This window comes from Solea solea, chromosome 21 (assembly GCF_958295425.1).
Source record: "Solea solea chromosome 21, fSolSol10.1, whole genome shotgun sequence".
Classification (NCBI taxonomy): Eukaryota; Metazoa; Chordata; class Actinopteri; order Pleuronectiformes; family Soleidae; genus Solea; species Solea solea.
In genome coordinates, this window is record NC_081154.1 from 20,615,577 (window position 1) to 20,639,182 (window position 23,606).

The 23,606-nt window shown below is 42.3% G+C and overlaps 1 protein-coding gene across 1 annotated transcript; it reads left to right on the forward strand.

The window, feature by feature from the left end:
• zgc:123217 (uncharacterized protein LOC641414 homolog) lies at positions 1-18,676 on the forward strand. The gene is made up of 6 exons (XM_058621768.1): positions 1-97; positions 981-995; positions 2,690-2,855; positions 15,388-15,653; positions 17,169-17,317; positions 17,983-18,676. The coding sequence occupies exons 1-6, from the start codon at positions 34-36 to the stop codon at positions 18,307-18,309; spliced, it is 987 nt and encodes a 328-aa protein (XP_058477751.1). The 5' UTR covers positions 1-33; the 3' UTR covers positions 18,310-18,676.
• The last annotated feature ends 4,930 nt before the right edge of the window (positions 18,677-23,606 follow it).

Genomic DNA, 23,606 nt, shown 5'->3' on the forward strand with positions numbered 1-23,606 from the left:
AGACACTGAACCACTGAACCACTGTTGCTGATCATGATCATGGCAGCCGGGACTGTCCTGACACTCAGCCTCTGCACATTTATGCTCCTTGGGCAAGGTGAGCTTTTACACTGAGTCAGCTGTGTCTACATTCATTTATTTAATCATCACTTTCAGTCTTGATTTTTGGAGGATGTAGTGTGTCGTGGTGTTGAGCAACCTTTCTTTTACACACAGTAGAAACTCTTAAAAAAAACGTTTCAGACAGTAAAAGGCTAAAATAACTGATTTATGAAGGGTCATCATCAGTAACATGTTCAATTTTCAATTTAGATACAGTTACGATCCAATAGAGGAATTCTTTTGAATGAATTGTTTTGTTTTAAATTGTCTCTTCAAATTCCAATCATTTCACATCTGAGGTAAATCTTTCAGTCACAAAGTTTATTTTCCCATTTCAGTATTTGTTTTTATAATTTAGTCTCAATATGCCGAGTGCCTGACCACAGGTTTAAATACACCTGAGGACAGATTGTTATTCAATATCAAACCTCACAGGATGTGTCACACCGTATCGCTCTTTACACATGGTACTAACATGTGTGTCTGGTGTCCAACAGTCATCAAGTGGTCAGGTGCAAAGGTGTAAAGGAGGCAAATACAAATGTTCTGACCTGTTTGAGTAACCTTCACTATTCTTCTATGTCTAAAGAACTACATATAATCCTAAACTTGTCATATAATGTGTAAGCAGTTTATCACAACCATACTCAGAGTGAGTGTTACAATGATCAGCTGTAGTTGTTGTGGTCTCCAGTGCATCAGTGTGATGATCAAATACTGTTCATGTGGTGTGTATGGGCACCATCTCAAACCTCAAAAGGAAATTGAGGTAGCAGCAGTAACTCTATCGCCACCCTGTGGCTGCAGATACATAAACCTACAATGAAACACACATGAATATAAAGTAAAGTAACATTTGCCCTCTGTCTCTTCCACAGGGTCACAGGCTCAGGGTAAGTGCAGCCAAACATTCTTTTATTCATTTACCTCACAGGTATATATGTATATATATATATATACATATATATATATATATATATATATATATGTATATATATATATATATATATATATATATATACATATACACACTTATGTGTATGTGTTATTTTTATGTTTATACATATATAATAATTTAACTAAGCAAACAGGTAAGGGGCTGCTGCAGTTGGTCAGGTCTAGGTTCAGCAACATCATGTGCCCAAAGAATGAGGTCAGCTGACTACCTGAATATAATGAATGACCAGATTATTCCATCAATGCATTTGTTTCTTCCCTGATGACATGGGCATATTCCAAGATGACAATGCCAAGATTCATCAGGCTCAAATAGTGAAAGAGTGGTTCAGGGAGCATGAGACATCATTTTCACCACAGAGTCCAGACCTGAACCCCATTGAGAGTCTTTGGGATGTGCTGGAGAAGGCTTTGCTCAGTGGCCCGACTCTCCCATCATCAATACAAGATCTTGGTGAAATATCAATGCAACACTGGACGGAAATAAATCTTGTGACATTGCAGTAGCTTATGGAAACAATGTCACAGTGAATGAGTGAGTAATCAAAGCTCAAGGCGCTCCAACCATGTGACCCTTTCTTTTGGCCAGGCAGTGTATATATGTATAAACATAACAATGCTCCAGGATCAAGGAGAAGAACATGATCCTAAAATTGTTCCATGTCGTAATTTCCTATCTTTCACATAAGTGACTGAAATGGTATGAAAGTGATCACAAAGAAAGGAGTATTATCATTTTGGAACTGAGCGAGTTCTCATTTTTGATTGAGTCTGGAAAGCGTGTTGTCACCTCCCACCTTTAAATGGCGTGACCAGAGGACATAGAAAATGCCTCAGATTTTGACCAACGATCTGGATGAAGTATGCGAAGCAATGGAAAACGAGTCAAAAACATGCTTGTCGTCATTTTCTTCTCTTCGCTTAAAGTGAAAGCAACAGCTCAATCAAAGGCCAGCTGCTCTCGGGTAAAACCTACTTAATAAAAATTTTCTTGTTTTAAGAGCAACAATCTGCCATGAAGTGAGCAAATCTTTCTCATGATTATTATTAAGACGACTTTTAATATACAGGAATGACAAAATTGCTTATTGAATTGATTAAGCTGGCGTTAAGAATGTATACGTTAGAACTTCTTATATTTGCACACACAACAATCCATGATAGTGAATTTTATTTCTGTATTAAACACATTCTTCATACCAAGACAGGACGGAGCAGCCACTGTTTTAGTTTGTTAGTGGTCATTAAATCTTAAAGTAAGATGTCTTTTTTTTTTTTTTGCCCAAAAATGAAGAACCATTTCCCCAAAACAAGGCTTATTTTGGCTTCTTTAAAAACAGTTTTTGCAGTGTAGCGGTTCCGGCCAAAACGGTGTCCTTGGCAGACATGTCTGCAGAGTCAGCACAATTCATCCAGACTAGAACTGAGCACAGAGTTTAGTCACACTTAATAGAGTGGAGATAAACAAAGACTCCAGCACAGGGCAGCCAGCGCTCACTAACTTAAAAAAAAGGCAATCAATCATGAGAAATGTCCAAATAATTTCATTTCTCTATGAACTTGTACGTATTGTACTTGACATGGTTTCGTATTCTACAAAGCCCAAACATGGTTGTGTGTTCTCTGTCAGACTGTGGAGAAGCACCTCTGAACACTCGGATAGTGGGTGGTGAGGATGCCCCGGCGGGGTCCTGGCCCTGGCAGGTCAGCATGCACATCGTGGACTTTTCTCACGTGTGTGGAGGGACCATCATCAGTGACCAGTGGGTTCTCACATCAGCGCACTGCATCATTGTGTAAGACACAGAGCTGCTCATTCAACTTCACTTCTTCTTTCTTTTTCCTCTGCTTTCACTTCTTTCTTGCAAACTTCACCACCAAGCCATACAGAGACCATGACTTCTGTTTTTAGTGTAATGTGAGGTTTTGATATATGGTGGTTCGGATGACTCTTAATGAGAGGACACGGCAGAATGGAGACGGATAGATAACAGAGGTTGTTACTGACTGGTATTGCGAACCATGGCTCCGACTTCTTAGTTCCGATGTAAATAGAGCGCCTGGATATTTATACATTATACATAAACTCTGCCCTCTGCTCTGCTCACAACAGCCTGCCGTTTGTTTCTCGACTCCACTCACAGAACCTGCATGGGACTGAGACAGAACAGACTCAGGTATCAACTGTGGCGTCAACAGACCATCACTGAGTCACACAAGAATCAAAGCTAATGCCAATGCAGAGCTGTAGATCAGTTAAAAAGACTAAACAAACCCTGAAAACATGCGTTCATGTCCAACATTTAGTAAGGACTATATTTAATAGAGGAGTCGGGTGTATTTAGAGACAGCACTGCTGAGCGCCAGCGATCGTGGGCCGTATTTCAGTTCAGTGACTGTGTCCTGAACGATTCTGCGAACAAATCTTTTTCATTATCTTTTTCATGAAAACATCTGCTTTGCCACTAGTTTATGTGTTTGTAGACATCATGGCATGCTAAGATGACCCCACCCATGTTTAGGAGATACTATGACGTAATGGAAAAAGATGTGCCTGATAACAAATGGAGTAGAACCAGTGCTACAACTTTAGAATGGAAAAGTGCCAATAGAAGGCATAAGAAACGGCATCATATTCCAGGTAGCTAGCACCAGGATATGCTAGCCTCGTAAATGATATTGTACTAGCTAGATTACATTTAGCATATCTAGTTTACCAGCTATAGCTCCTGTAATACATTTTCATTTAAATGTTGCTAGTTAAACTTTAACATATACCTATTCAATTCAATTTTATATGCATAGCACCAAATCACAACATTATCTCTGCACATAGACAACATCAAGGAGAGCAGAGAAACCCAACAATTCACACAATGAGCAAACACTAGGCATCAGTGGAGAGCAGTGTTTGGAATAACGCCGTTTAAAAGAACGATAGTGGTGCAACGGATCATCATTGATCCGTGATCCGTTCGGATCAATATCTTCGGTTCGGCACACACGTGATCCGCGATTTGATTTAGGAAAAAAAAAAATTGTGCGCGCACACACAGCGTGGTCATGGCGAGCGGAGGAACGGAGGAGCTTGAACGCCCCGCGTCATTTAAACCCCTGTATGGGAGCATTTTGGCTTCCCTGTTAAATATAATGACGAAGGAAAGAGGTTAGTGGATAAAACCGTGACGGTGTTTAGACACTGTGGCACAAGAAAGCCACATGACAGTGGAAACACATCAAGCATGGACACACATTTGAAGCGACATCACCCCGGTGTTTCACTGACAGGAGTGAAAACGAAGGCTGCTCAACAACCGCTTATCACCGCGGCATTTAAGCAGCTCCTTGTTGCACAATCAGACATCACAAACACTATTGGTGTGTTTATAGGTGCAGACATGAGGCCATATTGGCTTGTGCAAAACGAGGGCTTTAAACACATGCTGAAAGTGCTTGAGCCACGTTACGATGGTGCGCCGTCGCGCAGCCACTTCAGCGAAAAGATTGTGACAGACTTTTTTTGCTGATCCGAAAAATGATCCAATCTGTGACTCTGATCCGCGGAACGATCCGATCCGTGAGTTTTTTGATCCGTTGCACCCCTAAAGAACGGCGTTAGCTAACGACGGCTAAAGCTAAACAGAGAATCGCTGAAGCAGCAGAGATGGCGAGTCAGGACTCCGATGTAAAGTTGGCATTTTCAAAGTGGCGATAAAATCACTTCTTCGAGTTCATTGTGATGAAAGGCAAGAACGTACATGTAATGTGTACATTATGTCCCGGAGCAATTCTAATTTAATGAAGCATCTCACAATGGCACACGCATCTATAAAGTTAGTTGCCAAAAACACCAGTTATTGAGAGTTTGATTTATTTAATTAAGAATAAGACTACAGAGCTAAACACACTTTTTTGTTGTTTAAAAGTTTACTTTTGTTGTCTCAGGTTTAGAGAGTTTGATTTAATTTGCTAGAGTTAAATGCACTTTATATGGTGTAACTGTTTACTTTTCTTACAAAGATAAAACTTGAAGTGCAGGATAAACATCTTGCAGTCTGTCGACGTGCAATAAATATAGAAAGTTATGTACAAACACCTGTCTGTTCTACTCATTTCAACTGACTTGTGAAAACTACACAAAATAATCCAAATTCTTTGACATATAGCAACTTTTTTTTTTAACAGTAACACAAATAGTTACTTTCCCTGGTAACGAGTAACTTTTATTATAGAGTAATTCAGTTACTAACTCAGTTACTTTTTGGAACAAGTAGTGAGTAACTGTAACTAATTACTTTTTTAAAGTAACGTTCCCAACACCGGTGGAGAGAAAAAACTCTCTCTTAAAGAAATCTCTGACAGAACCAGGATCAGTGATGACATGTTAATAGAACTACAATGTCATTTATATAAGCAGCAGCAGAGACTGTTGATAAAAAAAACATATACTGATATCAACTTTTAATTATAGCATAATCATACAGTAAAGGTGATGATATGATATGATATGATATGAATGATGATAATAATAGCCTCGAAACTGGATCTGGATCCTGCAACCTGCAAGATGAGGGCACAGAGAGAGAGAGAGAGAGAGAGAGAGGACAGAAAGGATGTGAGAGAGTGAGTGTGAGTGCACCACAGGAACTCCCCCAGCAGCATAACTAAGAGCTGGTCCAGGTTTCCCTGAACCAGCTCTAACTATAAGCTTTATCAAAAAGGAAAGTTTTGAGTCTAACTTTAAATACAGAGAGAGGCTCCACCTCCCAAACTGTCACTGGGAGCTGCTTCCACAGGAGAGGAGGAGCCTGGTAACTGAAGGCTCCGCCTCCCATTCTGCTCTTACAGACTCTGGGAACCACAAGTAAACCTGTATTTTGGGAGCAAAGTGGTCTGTTAGGGTGAAACGGTAAGACAAGGTCTTTCAGGTATGAAGGGGCCTGATCATTAAGCGTTTTGTAAGTAAACTTGTAGTATAGACCGCCTAAACCGAGACCAGAGGAAAAAGAGACCAAGACAAAACCAAGAACAAGACAGACCAGGTCAAGACCAAGACCAAGACCAAGTCGAGACAAGGCTGAGACAGCAGCATACTGGGGTTCATTCAATACATGTTAGAAGGTTTTATTTCAACAATACACAGACAGAGTTTATGTCATGTGAACTCACTCACTGTGAATGTTTTCACAGACCAGCTGAGATCAACGATGACGACTGATACTGGACTATTAGAGGATTGAGACTCTGTTGAGGAGTGACATGACTGATACTGACTGTTTCCAAGGTCATCTGACAAAACAGCTAACATCACCAACAACTGTCTAAAGAATGGGAAATATGTAACTGATTTAAATCATACGCCATTTGTAGATGAAATTGTAACTTGGAAATTGGAGATTCAGAATTATAACTATAATTCTAATTATTATCAACTTTCCTGAAATGCATTAGGCCCACATGTTATTTTAAAGTCAATGATTCCATTTATTAAGTCAAACACCATTTTAAGTACAATACTGCAATCCAACAATACAAAGACACACACACACACACGCACATACATCAAAGACACAAATCACTGAATCAAATGCAGCAGTGCTGTCGCTAATACACCAGACTCCTCTGTTAAATATTGTGATTTTAGACATTTCCCTGGTAATTGTTGGAGATGAACCCACGTTATAGGATTGTTACGTATTTTTAATTGATCTACAGTTCGGCACTGTTCGGCTTGATTCTTGTGTCGGACATCTCTACCTGTGACAGACGGTCTTGACTTGTAGCCTGACTCGAGACCAAGACAATACCAGAGGGTATCGAGACCCAGACAAGACCGAGACCACGTAAAAGTGACGTAAAAGACCAGTCTCGAGCCATACAACTCTATTTGTATGTGAGGAGGAGGATTTTAAATTGAATCCTAAATTGCACGGGGAGCCAGTGTACGTTATCAACCACACCTGACCATCCACCACCTTGAAGTTCAAAGTTTTATGAACATATATGGCTACTCCTCCACCACCCTTAAGGAAGTCTGTTTATGTAATTGCTTTCAAATCCATCCAGTTCAAAGTCCATATCTTTGTCACTTTTAATCCAGGTTTCTGATATTGTTATTATGTTGAAAGGCCGTTTGAACTGATGTTAATATTCATTTATATTATTGAAGTTTGCATACAGGCTCCTGCTCTTAAAATGGATAATTGATCATTTGTCATCCATTTTAATGTTCCAGTTGTAGTGTTCATCTGTGTAGTAGCTGCAGTTATTATTGATGGAGGAGTCTGGGTCTATTTTCCACATCTTGTGTGTTGTGGTCCGTATATTCAAATGTTTTCAGTTCCTGCAGGTCATGTTCAATAATCAACTGTATCATTAAGTTCTCATTCTCAAATGAAGGCCTTTTTGAGTGAGATATTTCCATGTGTGTCATCATAGTTGTTTGTTGTAGTTGCTTGTTCCCTTACAGCCCAGATGATCATTGATATTTGTCCAGTTCGTCACTATTTCTGATGACAAGCACTTTGGCCTCCTCAGGTGATCCGTTAAGTTTTATGAATATTTTACCGTTTGTACTCCAAGTGTTTTGGATTTTCCTCTGTTTCCTTAAGTAGCGTGCTTTTCTGGCTATGTCAGCGTTGTGTTTTGTGAGGTGCTAGTTGATGAAGACATCTCTTCCTTTGAGTTTCCTTCCCTGATTCAGCAGCTCGATTTTATGTTTTCTGTTGACAAACCGTAAAATCACAGCAGGCTTGTCGCTGGTGCTTCTCCTGGGCAGAGGGTGGCATGCCTCGATGTTCCCACGTCCTGTTCTGCGGGCTCCCCTCCCCTACGAGTTCTGAGAGGAACTAGAAAGAGAGACCATATCACTCCAGTGTTAGCTTCTCTACACTGGCTCCCCATACAGTTTAGTATTCAATTTAAAATCCTATCTATACTTCTAATATGATACAATATGACACGATATGATACACAGTGGTGGACTGTCAGGGCCAGCAGGGCCTTCTCTGCTGGCCCTGACAATATCAAAAAAGTATTTTTATTATTATCATTATTATTATTTTTTTTAATAATCAAATGAATGTGTGTCTGAACGTGTCTGAATTCAATTACTTTTTCAGTATGTTATGATTATATTTCCAGAAAGAATATGTTATTTTTTGTGAAGCTGAGCTGGATTTTCCTGGATGTCATTAAACACATCATAGCTCCGTGGACCTGCTCTAGTGGTATTGCTGGCCTTTCGTTGAAGCTGCCATTTCCTATTTGGTTATAACTTTGACTGACGTGTGTCGTCAGCCAATCAAAATTTGATGCATAGTGACAGAACGCCCCAGGCCCAGCGATGTGTCTGGCGCTAGCCCCCGCTGTTGTCATCAACGACGTTTGAACCTGTGGCGGCTTTTGAAGTAAGCTATGGCCACTGCATTAACACCACCGATCCATCATGTTTCTGATCTCCTTCGTGTGCACTTTTCACGACGATCGTTTGGAGAAAAGAAGGAAATTATTTCAAGAGAAAGACCTACACCCAAGAGGTACATCATTTATGGTAGTTCGAGTGTTAATGATAAATGTATAACATTTTTTAGAAGTGGTGAGGACAAAACTGTTGATCATAAAAGTGCCGGGGACGTGTTCCCCGCGTAGCTGACGCCTATGCTTATGTGGAAGCTTGTTTTTGTGTCATATAGTGGCTTGTGAAATTGCGGTTGCTGAGTGACATAACGGAATATGTGGTGGTAATGATGCAGTAGCCTATAGATGCACAGTGGTGTGCGTGTGCGCTATGGTTGTTGCAGATCAACAATCTCGTGAATATAGTGCATAATAGTGTGTTTTGTATGTGGTTGTGTTTGTGCGTGTTTTTTTTTTTTTTTTTTTTACTGAAGACCCTGACTGAAACCCCACGGTACGTTACTGATGATACAATATACATTTATTGTCCCACAATGGGGAAATTCCCAATATTACATCAGAAAATAGATAGTCACACAATGAACAGCAACAACAGGTGCACGGTAAAGCATAGAATTGACACAATGAATGAAATAATTAAATATCATATAGTGATCACCTCGGTGACTGGATCTGCTGGGATCACTGCTGGTTGTAGCAGGAAGGAAGGACCATCGATATCTCTCCTTCACACACTTGAAGGAGCCACTCAGTGCTGTGACAGTGACCCTCAGTGGTGGGAGCCATTCTCCATCAGCGATGTTAGCTTTGCTGTCATTCTCCTCTCTCCCACCACCTGCACTGAGTCCAGGGGGCAGCTCAGCACAGAACTGGCCTTCCTAATCAGTTTGTCCTGTCTCTTCCTGTCAACAGTGGGGATGCTGCTGCTCCAGCAGACCACTCCAGAGAAGATGGCTGATGCCACCACAGAGTCAAAGAAGGTCCTCAGGAGTACTCCTTGCACTCTAAAGAACATTAGTCTCCTTAGCAGATGGCCTTTCTTGTAAAGCGCAGCCATGTTGTGAGACCAATCCAATTTGTTGTTCAGGTGATCACCCAGGTACTTATAAGAGTCCAGTCCCTGGATGTTCACCGGTGTTGGTTGGAGGTGACTGCGCCTGCGGAAATCCCCCACCAGCTCCTTGGTTTTTCACCGTGTTGAGTTGGAGGTGGTTCTGCTGGCACCAGTCCACAAAGTCCTGGATCAGTTCTCTGTATTCCCTGTCATCTTCATCCGTGATGAGTCTGACGATTCGTCAGAGAACTTCTGCAGGTGGCAGGTGGGGGAGTTGTGTTTGAGGTCAGCCGTGTACAGGGTGAACAGGAAAGGAGCCAAGACTGTACCCTGTGGAGCCCCTGTGCTCCAGACCACAGTATGGTCTCACCAGGGGGCTCGGTGAGCGAGGACAAGACGCTCCATTGTCTTCATCACGCACGACATTTTCCACAGCTGTGGAACTCTTCCCAGCTTCAGACTTAGGTTGAAGACATGCTCCACAATCACACACAGCTGATCGGCATAGGACTTGAGGAGCCTGGAGCTGAGCTGTCTGGACCCATTGCCTTCCTTGCCATGATCTTGCCCACTTCTGGTCCCCCACAGCCTGTGAGACTGTTTCCCTGAGCCCAGAGATGGTCTTCAGGCCTCTCCAGACTCCGCTGGCGTTGTTCTGTACCAGCTGTTCCTCCATCTTCCTCCTGTGGTGGTTCTTCCCCACAACCCTCAGTTCCTCCTTGTTTCCTGACCTAAAGGCTCTCTTTTTCTCCTTCAGGAAGGCCTTTATGTCTGGATATATCCAGGGTTTGTTGTTGGAGTAGCACGTAGAGTCCTGGTGGGTACGGTGTTCTCCACACAGAAATGAATGTAGTCTGTGATACAATTTGTGCGGTTGTCGATGCCCCCCCCAAGAGGATCACAGAGTTCATCCCACACAGTCCCTCAGAGCCTGTTCAGTCTCCTTGGTCCATCGTCTGACTGTGCGGGTCACAGCTGGTTGTCTGGGCATGAGGGGTTCGTACACAGGCTGCAGATGGACCAGGTTGTGGTCTGATCTCCCAAGGGGGGGGAGGGAGGGGTGTTGAGTTGTATGCCTGGGTGAGAAGGAGACAACGGTTGGTGCAATAATTAGAAAATGGAATAAAACTTTAAATGTGTGAAACGTGTTGGGGATCAGCTTATTCAAGATGGAGTCACATGCATCTTGGATGGAGATCACATGGCCCCTTGCTCACAGACAAAGAGGGTCATAAAACTCAGTCTCTAAATATCCCTTATCTTTCACACATCAGTGTGAAACCCACCTCAGTGGTCACTTTGTGACATGTGACCCCATGTGTCACAAACAATACAAAAGCCAGGTTTTGTCCTCCTCGCTCTCTTCTCTTCTCCATCTCCAGCCTGCTATCCTCCCATCAGAGGCAGTGACACCAGAGCCTGCCTAAGGATCAACTAAGGATCTAAAGCCAGGTTAGCTCCAACTAGCTAACTTTGTGAGGAAGAACCTGAGCCACAGACACCAGAAACACAGTCAACCATCTACAGTCTCTGGACCAACAGACACCAGACAGCAAGGACTTGGTAACGTAACTGAGCCTAGCATAGCATCACACTACTTGACCAAGCATAGATGAAATGTTGTATTGAGCTTACTCGCTCAATGTGTCGTAGTAAATAGATTAAGGTTAATATGATGTTAGTGATGTCTATGCTTCTTAGCTTTCAGCTCTAGATGTGCATGTTTCTAACCTCTCATCTAACCTGACATCTCACTTTACAAAAGTAGTTAACAAAGAAACACAGCAGCCACGCGCTCAAGAAGCCATCTTTGTTGTAGTTTCCGCCATCTTGATTTGTAGTCTACCTCTATCTGACTTGACCATATGATCTGCACACACACAGACTCACTCTCTCTCTTTTTCATACACACACTGTATATAGTTACATTTAGTAGATATTATCGTTTCAATCTTTGATGTCTTCTTTAATAACTGTTTATAAAATATACAGTCTGGTCTGATTAATACTGTGTATAGTATACAAGTGTGTATATTGCCAACCTCTTCCTTGTAGAACTCCAAACCTTCAATTCAAGCTAACTATTCATGTAGTATTGTGATATATCAATTATTAAATTAATTATTAATCATAATCCAAATTGGTAATCGGTTTAATTCATGAGACTGTTTTTGGAGGTTATGATTTAATGGTTCATTCATATTTGGGACTCTGGAGGCCCTACCAGTCGCCAAAGTGTGGAAAAAGAATACTCAGTCTTTTTTTCGTGGTCCCCCTTAGTGTAAGTATAGGCGATAAAACACGCCATGTTGAATTCCCTGCGCTTATGACGGCAGCATGCGCATTTCACCGCAAATGTTACCGCCCACCAGTAAGTTTACCTCGAGAGCTCCACCTTAGCTCCACCTTAGCTCCACCTTAGCTCCACCTTAGCTCCACCTTGTCCCTGCGAGAGTGCAGGCGAGGGAGGAAGAGCGGTATTATGTCAACGTGGAGGGACAAGTGTGCTGTTGGTGGCTGCACAGTGGAGCACAGTGTTTTACACAAACTTCCAGCCTCAGAGGATTTTATATATGAAGCTAATGTTCCGGATAAAGTCAGCAAACGTGTGTTCGTGTGTTCGCACCACTTCACATCAGACTGCGGCCAGCGGTCGCCGTATTTAGTCAGCGAACGTATTTCACCGACGTACAAACACACACATTGTTAAGAAAAGGTCACATAGAGGTCATAACTAACCATTCTGACACGTCCTAATTAAACATATTTGTTCAGTACGTCCTCCATGACCGGAGCACAGACTCAGTCTGATCACATACAGCGGCAGTTTATGCCACTCGCCACTGGCGATCAGCGTTAGCGATCAGCGGTGCTGCACTCTCTGTGCAGCGGTGCTGCACTCTCTGTGAAAATCAGTTAAAAAGACAGCACCGCTGATCGCCAGCGGCGAACGGTGAGCTGCCTAAACTGGCGCTGTATGTGTGAGTGCCGTCACAGGAACAGACCTCCGACACATGGATACAGAGGGACAGCACAGCTGATCGCCACCGCTGATCGCCAGGGCGAGCGGCGAGCTGCCTAAACTGATCGCCAGCTCCGGAGCATACAGTCACCGGTCTGATACAGCGCCAGTTTATTCAGATCGCCGCGCGCTGCTGGCGATCAGCTGTGCTGTCCCTAAGTGTTTTTAACTGATTTACAGTTGGGCAGTGTTCGGCTCGATCCTTATGTAGGACGTCTCTTCTTGTGACGGCATTCTCGCTGTTTTCTGCGCATGCTGCCATGTTGATATTGTCAGAGAACTAGTGGAGGGAGGGGGAGACGAGAAGCAGCTGAGCGAGTGAGCGCTGTAAAGGGGACAAATCAGAAACCCCCTGGAAGAAGTGGGTGTGTGTTTGCCTGTGTCTCATTTGCATATAAAGGGACCATGCACGAAAACCGAGCATTCTGAAAGCGGCGGGTTTAGCAGGGTTATTGAACTGCTATGATGCTTCATCCTTATGGTATTTTGACCAAACCATGACATGTTCATTAGGACACCAGGGAACTATTTTAATGGGGGAAATAAGGTATAATATGTCCCCTTTAAAATCCAGCAGCACCCGTAAGGTCCCCCTGCTCAAGAAGGCACATGTACAGGCCTGTCTGAAGTTTGCCAACAAACAGCTCAATGATTCAGAGAATGATTGGGAGAAGGTGATGGGGTCAGATGAGACCAAAATCCAGCTCTTTGCAATCAATTCGACTTGCCGTGTTTGGAGGAAGAGGAATTCAGACTATGACCCCAGGAACATCATCCTCACCGTCGGACACGGAGGTGGAAGCATTATGCTTCGGGGGTGTTTCTCTGCTAAGGGGACAGGTCAACTTTACCGTATCGAGGGAAAGATGGATGTGGCCTTGTAACATGAAATCCTGGGTGACAACCTCCTTCTCTCAGCCAGGAAACTTAAAATGGATGGGTCTCCCAGCACGACAATAACCCAAAACCTACAGCCAAGGCAACGTAGGTGTGGCTCAAGATCATGTAGTGGCCTAACCAGTCTCCGGACCTAAATCCTATAGAAAATCTGTGGACGGAGCTGAAGCTTCGAGTTGCCAAGCGACAACCTCGAAACCATAAGGATTTGTAGAGGATCTGCAAAAAGGAGCGGTCCAGAATTCCTCCTGAGATGTTTGCAAACCTGGTGATCAACCACAAGAAACGTCTGACCTCTATTCTTACTAAGGGTTTCTCCACCAAGTACTAAGTAATGTTTTGTCAAATACTTATTTCACTCAATGAATTGCAAAATAATTTAAATCTTTTGTTTTATGTGATTTTCTGGATATTCTTTTAGATATTCTGTCTCTCCCTGTTAATAAACCTACCATTAAAATTAAAATTATAGACTGTTCATTTATTTGTCAGTGGGTGAACTTACAAAATCAGTGAGGGATCAAATAATTATTTCCTTCACTGTACTTATGGTTCCCAGAGTCTGTAAGAGCAGAATGGGAGGCGGAGCTTTCAGTTACAAGGCTCCTCCTCTCCTGTGGAACCAATCTCCCAATGACAGTTCAGGAGGCGGAGCCTCTCTCTGTATTTACAGTTAGACTTAAAACTTTCCTTTTTGATAAAGCTTATAGTTAGAGCTGGTTCAGGGAAACCTGGACCATGTCTTAGTTCTGCTGCTATAGACCTAGACTGCTGGGGGATTTTCCTGTGGTGCACGCACACTCACTCATGACTTCATTATAATATAATAAGGTCATATAATGATGATAATGATAATAATAATAATAATAATAATAATAACAACATATGTCATTATCCTTGTCTCTTTCTCTCCCTAGTTTGTGTCTTTCCTTCCTTCTCTCTCTCTCTCTCTCTGTGTCCTCATCTTGCAGGTTGCAGGATCCATTTCCAGTTTCGAGGCTATTATTATTATTATTGTTGTTATTATTATTATTATCATCATTATTATTATTATTATCATTCATATCATATCATATCATATCATATCATATCATCACCATTATTATTATGCTATAATTAAAGTTGATATCAGTATCTTTATCAACAGTCTCTGCTGCTGCTGTTGCTTATATAAATGACATTGTAGTTCTATAAACATGTCATCACTGACCCAGAACTGTTCTGTATAAACTTATAACTTGATACAGTTGTTGTGTATCTGCTCCTCGGTTCTTTCGTTTGTCTCTACCTCATCTCTCTCTTGTCCTACCTAGTGTTTGCTCATTGTGTGAACTGTTGTGTTTCTCTGCTCTCCATGATGTTGTCTATGTACAGAGACCTGAGATAATGTATGTTGTGAGCTATAATGTATCTAACAAAGGTTTTGTGGGATTTTGCTTTCCTACCTTTCTAACTCATTTCAAACGTACATAGTTTTCAAACATGCACTGAATTTCAAATATGTTCCTGAAATTGTCCTGAGTTTTAATTTTTTATTTTTTTCTGGAGATAGATGTTTTAGAAAAATGAAATTATCCTAAATCACACTAAAAAACATCCAACACCAACCAGCTAATTCAACTGCCTGTATATGATATAAAATATTACAAATTACATGTTTTTGTTTTTTCATTTCTCTTCTATGAAATTTGCGGAAGAGAAATTCACTGGAAGCTTATACCACATGTCTAATTTTAATTTGCACTTCTGCTTTACAAAGTTAAAAAACATCTGCAGTATAAAAATGACTCAACTTTTGTCTGTCAGTCAACAGGCAAATTACTCAAGTTTCCCTTATCTTACACTATCTCTGTTTTGCTCTGATACACACAACGTCTGAGACGGATTCTGCTTCACTGACCAATTCATTAATATTCACTTGTTTCTCTCATTCCAGAAACCCAAGTCAATATATTCTCTACTTTGGAAGGGAAACTCAAAGTGGTCCCAACATTCGCGAGGTGAAGCGAACTGTGTCCCAAGTCATTGTCCATCCTGATTACAACAACACTCTCCTCAACAATGACATTGCCCTTATGAAACTCAGCAGCCCCATCAGTTTCACTGACTACATCAGACCTGTCTGTCTGGCAAGTAAGTCCAGTGAGTTCCACAATTCCACTCTCTGCTGGTCCACTGGCTGGGGGAAAATTAAAAGCAATGGTGAGTCACCTTTCAGGTTGTTTTGCACTTATCTTGATTGAAAAACACAGTCTCTCAGTTTAAAAACAGGGTTTATTGGTTTCACTTTCAACTTTTGTCGTGCTTTCATTTCAAATCCTGTGCTAGCATTACAGGGGGACTCGTGTACACATTACTTTAACGCCTGATGCAGATCAGCGTCTGTCATGGCCGACTAGGGCATAACAGCAAGAGATGCTGATGTTGCTTAAGTGATGGTGATTTGGTTGATCAAGTTTTTGGGTTTTGAAGCATCCATAGGTCCACATCCTCTGCATAAGTACGTATATGCATTATAGCCCCTCTCATTTGGGTTGCTTGTATAGTCAAGTCACCATCAAATTCTGGTTCTTCTCTTGTCAGTGACTCTTGTGTTCAATAGTCCACTTCTCAATAGGCTGCCTCATCAACTCCAAAGATGGGCAGAGAGACACATCACATCATAACATATTTTTTTTTTGTATTTTACTATTTAAAATAGCAGATCTTTGTGTTGGTGAAGCTACTGCTCTAAGGCTGGATTCATACTTTCCATGTCTGCGAGTACACAGAGGTTGGCTATGGTCCACATGATGTCAGTGCCATCATCCTCCCCTGTCTATGGCAGTGCACAATAACATCCAAGGACTTGGACTTGACCCTCCACTAAAGTGCTACAAACAAACTCATCTCCCAACAGTTAAAAAACCCATGGAGTCTGTGATTAGGTCGTTGAAGGAAATTCATTTGAATATACTTGACCAGCCCATGTGCTTGCAAACAACCCACCAAATGAATTTCCATTCAATTCCATTCATGGCAGAGTACACCCTGTACAGGACGCCAGTCCATCACAGGGCCACACGTAACAACCATCCACTCTGACTCTCACACCTACGGTCAAAGACGGTGCCTCATCCCCAAATCTGCATGTTTTTGGACTGTGGGAGGAAACTGGAGAACACACACACACACACACACACACACACACACGGGGAGAACATGCAAACTCCATGCAGAAAGGCCCTTGTTCTGAACAGGTCAAGCTCCCAGGTCTTCTTGCTGCAAAGGCAAGCATGCTAACCACTAAATTCCATTAAAATATAATGTAATCATTTAGTCGTGAAACAATCACCAATCACACTGAACCATCTGACTCAGTGTGATTGACCTTAGGTTTTCTAAGTGTTAGTGTGTGTCTAAGGTCAATCACCAGCTCTGCTATGTGTCCTGTTTATTTTGTGTTTAGTGGCGTTCATAAAGCTGCAGCAGCAGCAAGGTGTTGTTAAGGACCATGGTACTTTTTGTCAAAGTCGCCAAACGAGCACCAGGTCAATTCTTTGCAGTGCTTTGGATAAAGAAAGAAAAAAAAACACAGTTCCTTTGAAGAAAGAAGAAACAGAGAAAGCAAGGGTTACATAAGATCACTTTAAAAATGGATGGTGTTTTTTTTCAATAACATTACACTGTGCAATCAATGATGTTCTTAAAAAAAAGATGGTCTTTTTCCCCCTGCAGAAAACTTGCCGGATTCTGGAAATCTACAGGAGGTTCAGATTCCTGTTATTGGAAACAACGAGTGCGCCTGCAGTTACCAAAAAGAACCAGACGTAAACATCACTGCCAACATGATCTGTGCTGGGCAAGAGAACAAAGGCGTATGTCAGGTTAGAATAATTATCATCATAAGGGTTGCTGGTGCCAATCCCAGCTGACATAGGGTGAAAGGCGGCGTCACACCCTGGACAGGTCACCAGTCCATTGCAGGGCAAACAGACAATAATTCACTCTCACACTCACACCTACAGTCAGTTTAGTGTCCAATTAACCGATGCATGTTCATGTGGTGCGCATCTGGACAACAAATACACACTTGGGAGGATCCAGACCCTGGACTGAGACACAGCTTATGTTCATATTGTATGTACAGTCTGTGGGTTAGGCTTTTGCAAGTTAGCCAACAGACTAAATGGCTGACAGCAGCTAAAGTGGGAAGCCCCACTTGAATGCCCCATCATGTCTTATTCACAATATTGTAAGTGGATGGTTTCTAAAAGTTCATAGTTTATAAGATGCGATATTTCACCGGCCTGCTGGATTGCTTTAGTTTGCACACTTGCATGAATGGAGAGAGGTGTGTTTACATCCTTTCCTGTATGTTAAGGCCACCATAGTTCCCTGACACACTTAAGAAAGGGAAAGGTTATGGAGGAATCCTCTGTCACCATTTGATGTCTTCTAAAATGAACCAAAAAAAAACTAAGTTCAATCAGAAGACATAATGAACTTTCTCAATACATGAATCTATAACTTCTATGTTTTACCTTTGAAGGGGGACTCTGGTGGACCTTTACAATGCAAACAAGGCTCTCGGTGGATCCAGGCTGGCATCACCAGTTTTGGAATACCTTGTGCCGTTGGCGTCCCTGAAGTCTACGCGCGAGTGTCTCAGTTCCAGACCTGGGTCACAAATCAAGTGGGAGGAGTCAATGTAGGCTTTGTGACATTCAATTCCAGTGGCACTGACCAAGACAGCAGCTATGTGTGTTCTGAGAATGTTCCACCTCTGAACTCCACCACATCACCAAGTGTCACACTTGAGTTTCCATTTTTTGTCATTGTAGTGTTGGTGATGCTGCAGCAAATGTTAGCTCAGTAGCATAGCACCTTTTCAAAAAGCCTTTTTTTTTTTTTTTTTTATTCTTCGTCCTCTACTTTCTAGTATCTATATGTGTAGTACTTAGTAATGTACACTAGTCTTCCAACAGGGATTCCCTCATTCAGTGTTGTTTTCATACTAATTTCGAAGCAGCATTCAGTTCTTCTGCTCCTCATCTGGGGAACACCTGAGGTCCACTCAGACTGTCGGCTCATTTAAATCAAACATTATTGTTTACTGCAGCCTTTTCTGAAATTCTTAGTTATTCTTAGTAATCTTGGTTATCAGTTCATTCATTCAGTCTTTTAATCAAAATCCCAACTTACTATTTTATCTCTCTTAATAAACATTTTAATTTTAATGTTGATTTTAATGTCTTGCTTTTATTTTGATTAATGTCATTTTTATTTCTTTTTTTCTGTGATTTTCTTAATGTATTTCTATGCCCTTGTAAAGCACATTGAGTTGCCCTGTGTATGAATAGTGCTGTACAAATAAACCTGCCTTGTCTTGCCTGAATGAATAGAAACGAATAAAATAGAATAGAATAGAAATACTTTATTCATCCCCAAGGGGAAATTGTTTTAACATAGCAGCAATACAATACAAAAAAATATATTATAAACATAAAATGTAATGTAACCATAAAATGTAAAATGTGCAACAGTGGGAATAAAATAGTGCAATAATAAAGGAATGGCATAAAGGAGTGCAATGGCATACCGGATCTCATGGAGAGACAATGTGCATTTGTGCAAATGAGCAGTAAGTTTTTTTTTTTTTTTTTTTTTTTTTGTTTGTTTACAGAGAGTTATTATAAGTCCTAATGGCTGATGGCAGGAATGACTTCCTGAATCTGTCCTTGTGGCAGCGGAGCTGTCTGAATCTCTTGGAGAATGTACTCTCCTGGGCCTGGAGGATGTGGTGGAGAGGATGATCGGGGTTATCCATGATGGAAAAAAGTGACTATTTACCCTTTTCCATTATGGTTCCAGCTCGCCTCGCCTCGGCACAGCACGGTCTAGGTTGGTTTTCCACTACAAAAATAGTACCTACTCAACGAGTCATCACTGCAAGGCTGTGATAGACTGTGAGTGAGTGGAAACGTGACAAAGACAATTAGCCCGTGGCCAAGTGGAAAGGGAACTTGGCTTGTAACTGGAGAGTTGCTGGTTCAAGTCCCCACCAGGTCAAAAGGACTGGGGTACCCCTGAGCAAGGTACCCAACACCCGTTGCTCCCCGGGTGCTATTCAGTGTGGCAGCCCACTGCTAATTCTAGGATGGGTCAAATGTAGAGAAATAATTTCCCTAAGGGCATTAATGAAGTATAAGATTTAATATTGTTCTAAAAATGAGGCAAACAAGTAAAATTAGGTCTGTTCGGTGGGGATTTTGAAAAACTTGTTCAGGCCACAATTCAACTTGTCAAGAATGCTGCCACTCACACATCTCCCCCATTCTGGCTCCCAGTGCATTACATGATAGATTAACATCCTTTTATTTATGTATTGTTATGACCCTGGGTCATAATATGCTGGTATTCCTGCCCCTCTCCCAAACCTCCAATCCCAAGCTAGCATGACTGCAGAGGAGTTGAAGCTTACCCTGCGTATAAGGGAGGTGGAGGTGAGACACCGGGAGTTGGAGGTGGAAGCCATGCACCTGAAAGTGAAGGCTCTGGAGCTAGAGCAGGAAGCCACTATAGCTGCCAGTCCTTTAACCATGCAGACATCAATGCCAAATCCCCATGACAGCTTTGATGTGAGCAGGCATATTGCATTAGTTCCCACTTTCAGAGAGTCTGAAGTGGATTCATATTTTGATGCATTTGAACGTATCGCTATTACACTGCATTGGCCAAAGAATGTGTGGCCTCTTCTGCTCCAATGTAAGTTGGTTGGAAAGGCACAGGAAGTGTGTAACTCTCTGAATATTGAAGAAGGCCTTGATTATGATACAGTGAAAGCCACTTTCCTTCGAGCCTATGAATTAGTAACAGAAGCATATAGACAAAAATGTAGGAACTGTGGAAAAATTGCCAACCACACTTATGTTGAGTTTGCCAGAGAGAAAAGCACTCTGTTCGACAAATGGTGCCAGGCCAATAAGGCAACGTCTTTTGCTAACATGTGGGAACTCATTTTGCTGGAGGAATTTAAAAATCATCTCCCTGAGAAAATTGTTATTTACTGGAATGAGCAAAAAGTCACGTGTCTCACTAATGCCGCTGTACTGGCCGATGAGTTTTTGTTAACGCACAAGAGTGTTTTTTCTCCCCCAGCATATCATGATCCGGTCTCTGTAGGTCGAACCTTTAGATCACCCAGGAGTCCCCGTTGTAATCCCACTGCAGCTACTGGAGACACTGAGAAACGTGAGTGTTCTATTGCCATGAGCAGGGTCACCTCATCGCCATGTGCCCCACTCTTAAAAGAAAAGAACAATCTAAGAATGTCAAAACACCATTCCCAATCAGTTTCATACACACCAAACCACATCTCACGCTTAGTGTGGATGTGGTAGATGAGATTGATGAGGATTTTAAACCATTCGTTACACAAGGTTCTGTTTCTCTTGAGGGTGAGGATAAGCCGGTATCACTATCCTGCGGGATACCGGTGCAAAACAGTCTCTTATGTGTGATAGTGTTCTCCCCTTTTCAGCTCGGTCTTACTGTGGTTATGACATTGTCGCATGTGGAGTTAAGCTAAGTGCTGTGCGTGCCCCCTTGCATTTCATTCATTTGTCCTCTAGGATTGTGTCGGGAAAATTCAAAATTGCTGTGAGACCCCAGTTGCCGATGGCTGGTATTGATCTAATCCTTGGAAACGATTAGGCCGTTGGAAAGGTTTTCCCATCTCCAGAGGTAATTGAAAACCCAATTTCAGATTTGTGTGTTTCGGACAGTGTTGCACCTGACTTGCCTCCTTTGTTCCCTGTGTGTGCTGTAACTTGTACTCAGGCCCTGAAAACTTGGAGACTTGGTGGATCTTAGCGACACCTTTTTAACTACCTCTGACCCCATCAGTTTTCTTCCAGAGGTTAAAGAGAATGTTGTTATGGAAATTCATCCTGATGATAAAACTCTGACACTTCCAATAGACAGAGAACATCTGATTAATGCACAGAAAACTGATACTACTTTGTCTCCTGGTTTTTCTTGTGTAACGGGACCAACGTGTGATAAATCTGTGTCCTACTTTGTAGATGAGGGTGTTTTGATGCGCCGCTGGTCCCCTCGTCCTGGTCCATCGTATGATTCTGTGACTCAGGTTGTAGTGCCACAGCTGTTTCGTTCTCAGGTGCTATATTTAGCTCATGACCATAGCATGTCCGACCATCTAGGTATCAGAAAAACCTACAGCCATACCTGTCAAGTTTCAGGTAAACCAAATCAAGTGATCCCTGTAGCTCCGTTAAAGCCAATCCCTGCTGTTGGAGAACCATATGAGCATGTTCTTGCAGTTTGTACTTGTGTTTGGCCACACTGTGCGTGGCCCCATTACGCCTGTTGCGAGAGAAATTTCTGTTAAGCAAACCTAGTTCGAGTGAAAACATTCTGGACTACGTTAGCTCCTTTAGGGAGAGACTGCATCATGCTTGTGATTTGGCCCGTGGTTCACTCTCCACCGCTCAGTCCAAAATGAAATTTTTTTTTGACAAAAAATCATACTAGTTCTCCTACCCCTGGTTGGTTCTGGTCTGCAGGCAAAGTTTTCCGGTCCATATGTGATCGAACGTAAACTCAGTGATACAGTGATGAACTATGTAATCCACACTCCCGATCACAGGAAAAAAACTTGTGTATGTCATATCAACATGCTGAAGATGTATGTTGACCGTGATAAAAGTGTTAAGCCTCCCGTAGTTGCACCTGTTGCCACAGTGTCTGTTACACAGCCACCATATGATCCCAGTGATGATGGGCTGAATGACAGATGCAGCTATTTTTCATGTGCGTGCCTTCGAAATTCAGAAATCCTGTCAAATCTAGAGTCACATTTGGCGCACCTGTCTGACTCTACCAGGTCTGATATTAGTAGGCTCATACTAAATTATCCGATCCTCTTCGGTGACATTTCCACTCAAACTAATGTATTATGTCATGATATTGATGTGGATGATCACCCACCAATAAAGCAGCGTGCCTACAGCGTGTTGTTCACCCAACAAAACGTGCAATAATGCAGCAGGAGGCGACATATCTTGTTGACAACGGTTTTGCTGTGCCAAGTAATAGCCCATGGAGCTCTCCTTCACTGTTGGTTCCAAAATCCGATCAGACCCCACATTTCTGTAATGATTATCGAAAGGTAAACGCCATTACCAAACCTGACTCTTTTCCACTTCCTCGCATGGATGACTGTGTTGATCTGGTGGGTTCAGCCAAGAACGTTACCAAACTAGATCTGTTAAAAGGTTATTGGCAGGTCCCCCTGACCCCACGTACCTCTGAGATAAGTGCATTCGTTACTCTAGAAAGTTTTTTACAGTACACAGTCATGCCATTCGGACTGAGAAATGCCCCGGCCACTTTCCAGAGGCTCATGGACACTGTTCTTTGTTAGGTGAGCAACTGTGAGGTTTATTTAGATGACATCGTGGCCTATTCCTCTAACTGGACTGAGCATATGAAAACCCTTTCTGAGATTTTTGATCGTTTGGGCAGAGCCTCCCTCACACTCAATCTGGCCAAATGTGAGTTTGGGAAGGCAGCTGTTACTTATTTAGGTAAGGTGGTGGGACAAGTCGTGTCTGTCCTGTGACTGCTAAGGTGCAGGCCATTATAGATTTCCCAGCTCCCCAAACGCGCCGTGAGCTCCACCGTTTCTTGGGGATGGGTATAATTGGGGCATTATCGTGGTTTTTGTAAAAACTTTTCTGACATAGTGGCCCTGTTGACGAGCTTAGTAAGACCCAGTTCTTTCCAGTGGTCAGAGAAGTGTCAGTTTGCTTTTGAAGCTGCTAAAGCTCTTCTCTGTAGTGCTTCTGTACTGCCCCGGACTTTGCACGTCCTTTTAAACTGGAGGTGGATGCCAGTGCGCTTGGCACAGGTGCAGTGCTCCTACAGGAGGATGTGCGGGGCATCGATCATCCAGTCTGTTACTTTTCCAAAAAGCTCAAAAAGCACCAACTACATTACAGCACAATTGAAAAGGAGGCTTTGGCCTTACTATTGGCATTGCAACACTTCGAAGTGTATCTTGGGTCTAACCCTGAACCGACCGCCCTTTTTTCCGATCACAATCCGCTCGTGTTCTTAACTCGGATGCAGAATAGCAACCAACGCCTCATG

What these genes read in the sequence shown, in the direction of transcription:
- zgc:123217 (XM_058621768.1), top strand. Translation starts at nt 34, where the DNA reads ATGATCATGGCAGCCGGGACTGTCCTGACACTCAGCCTCTGCACATTT. An exon ending in TCAGCGCACTGCATCATTGT is followed by an intron (nt 2,856 to 15,387) that starts GTAAGACACAGA and finishes CTCTCATTCCAG; the next exon opens with AAACCCAAGTCAATATATTC. An exon ending in GGGGAAAATTAAAAGCAATG is followed by an intron (nt 15,654 to 17,168) that starts GTGAGTCACCTT and finishes TTCCCCCTGCAG; the next exon opens with AAAACTTGCCGGATTCTGGA.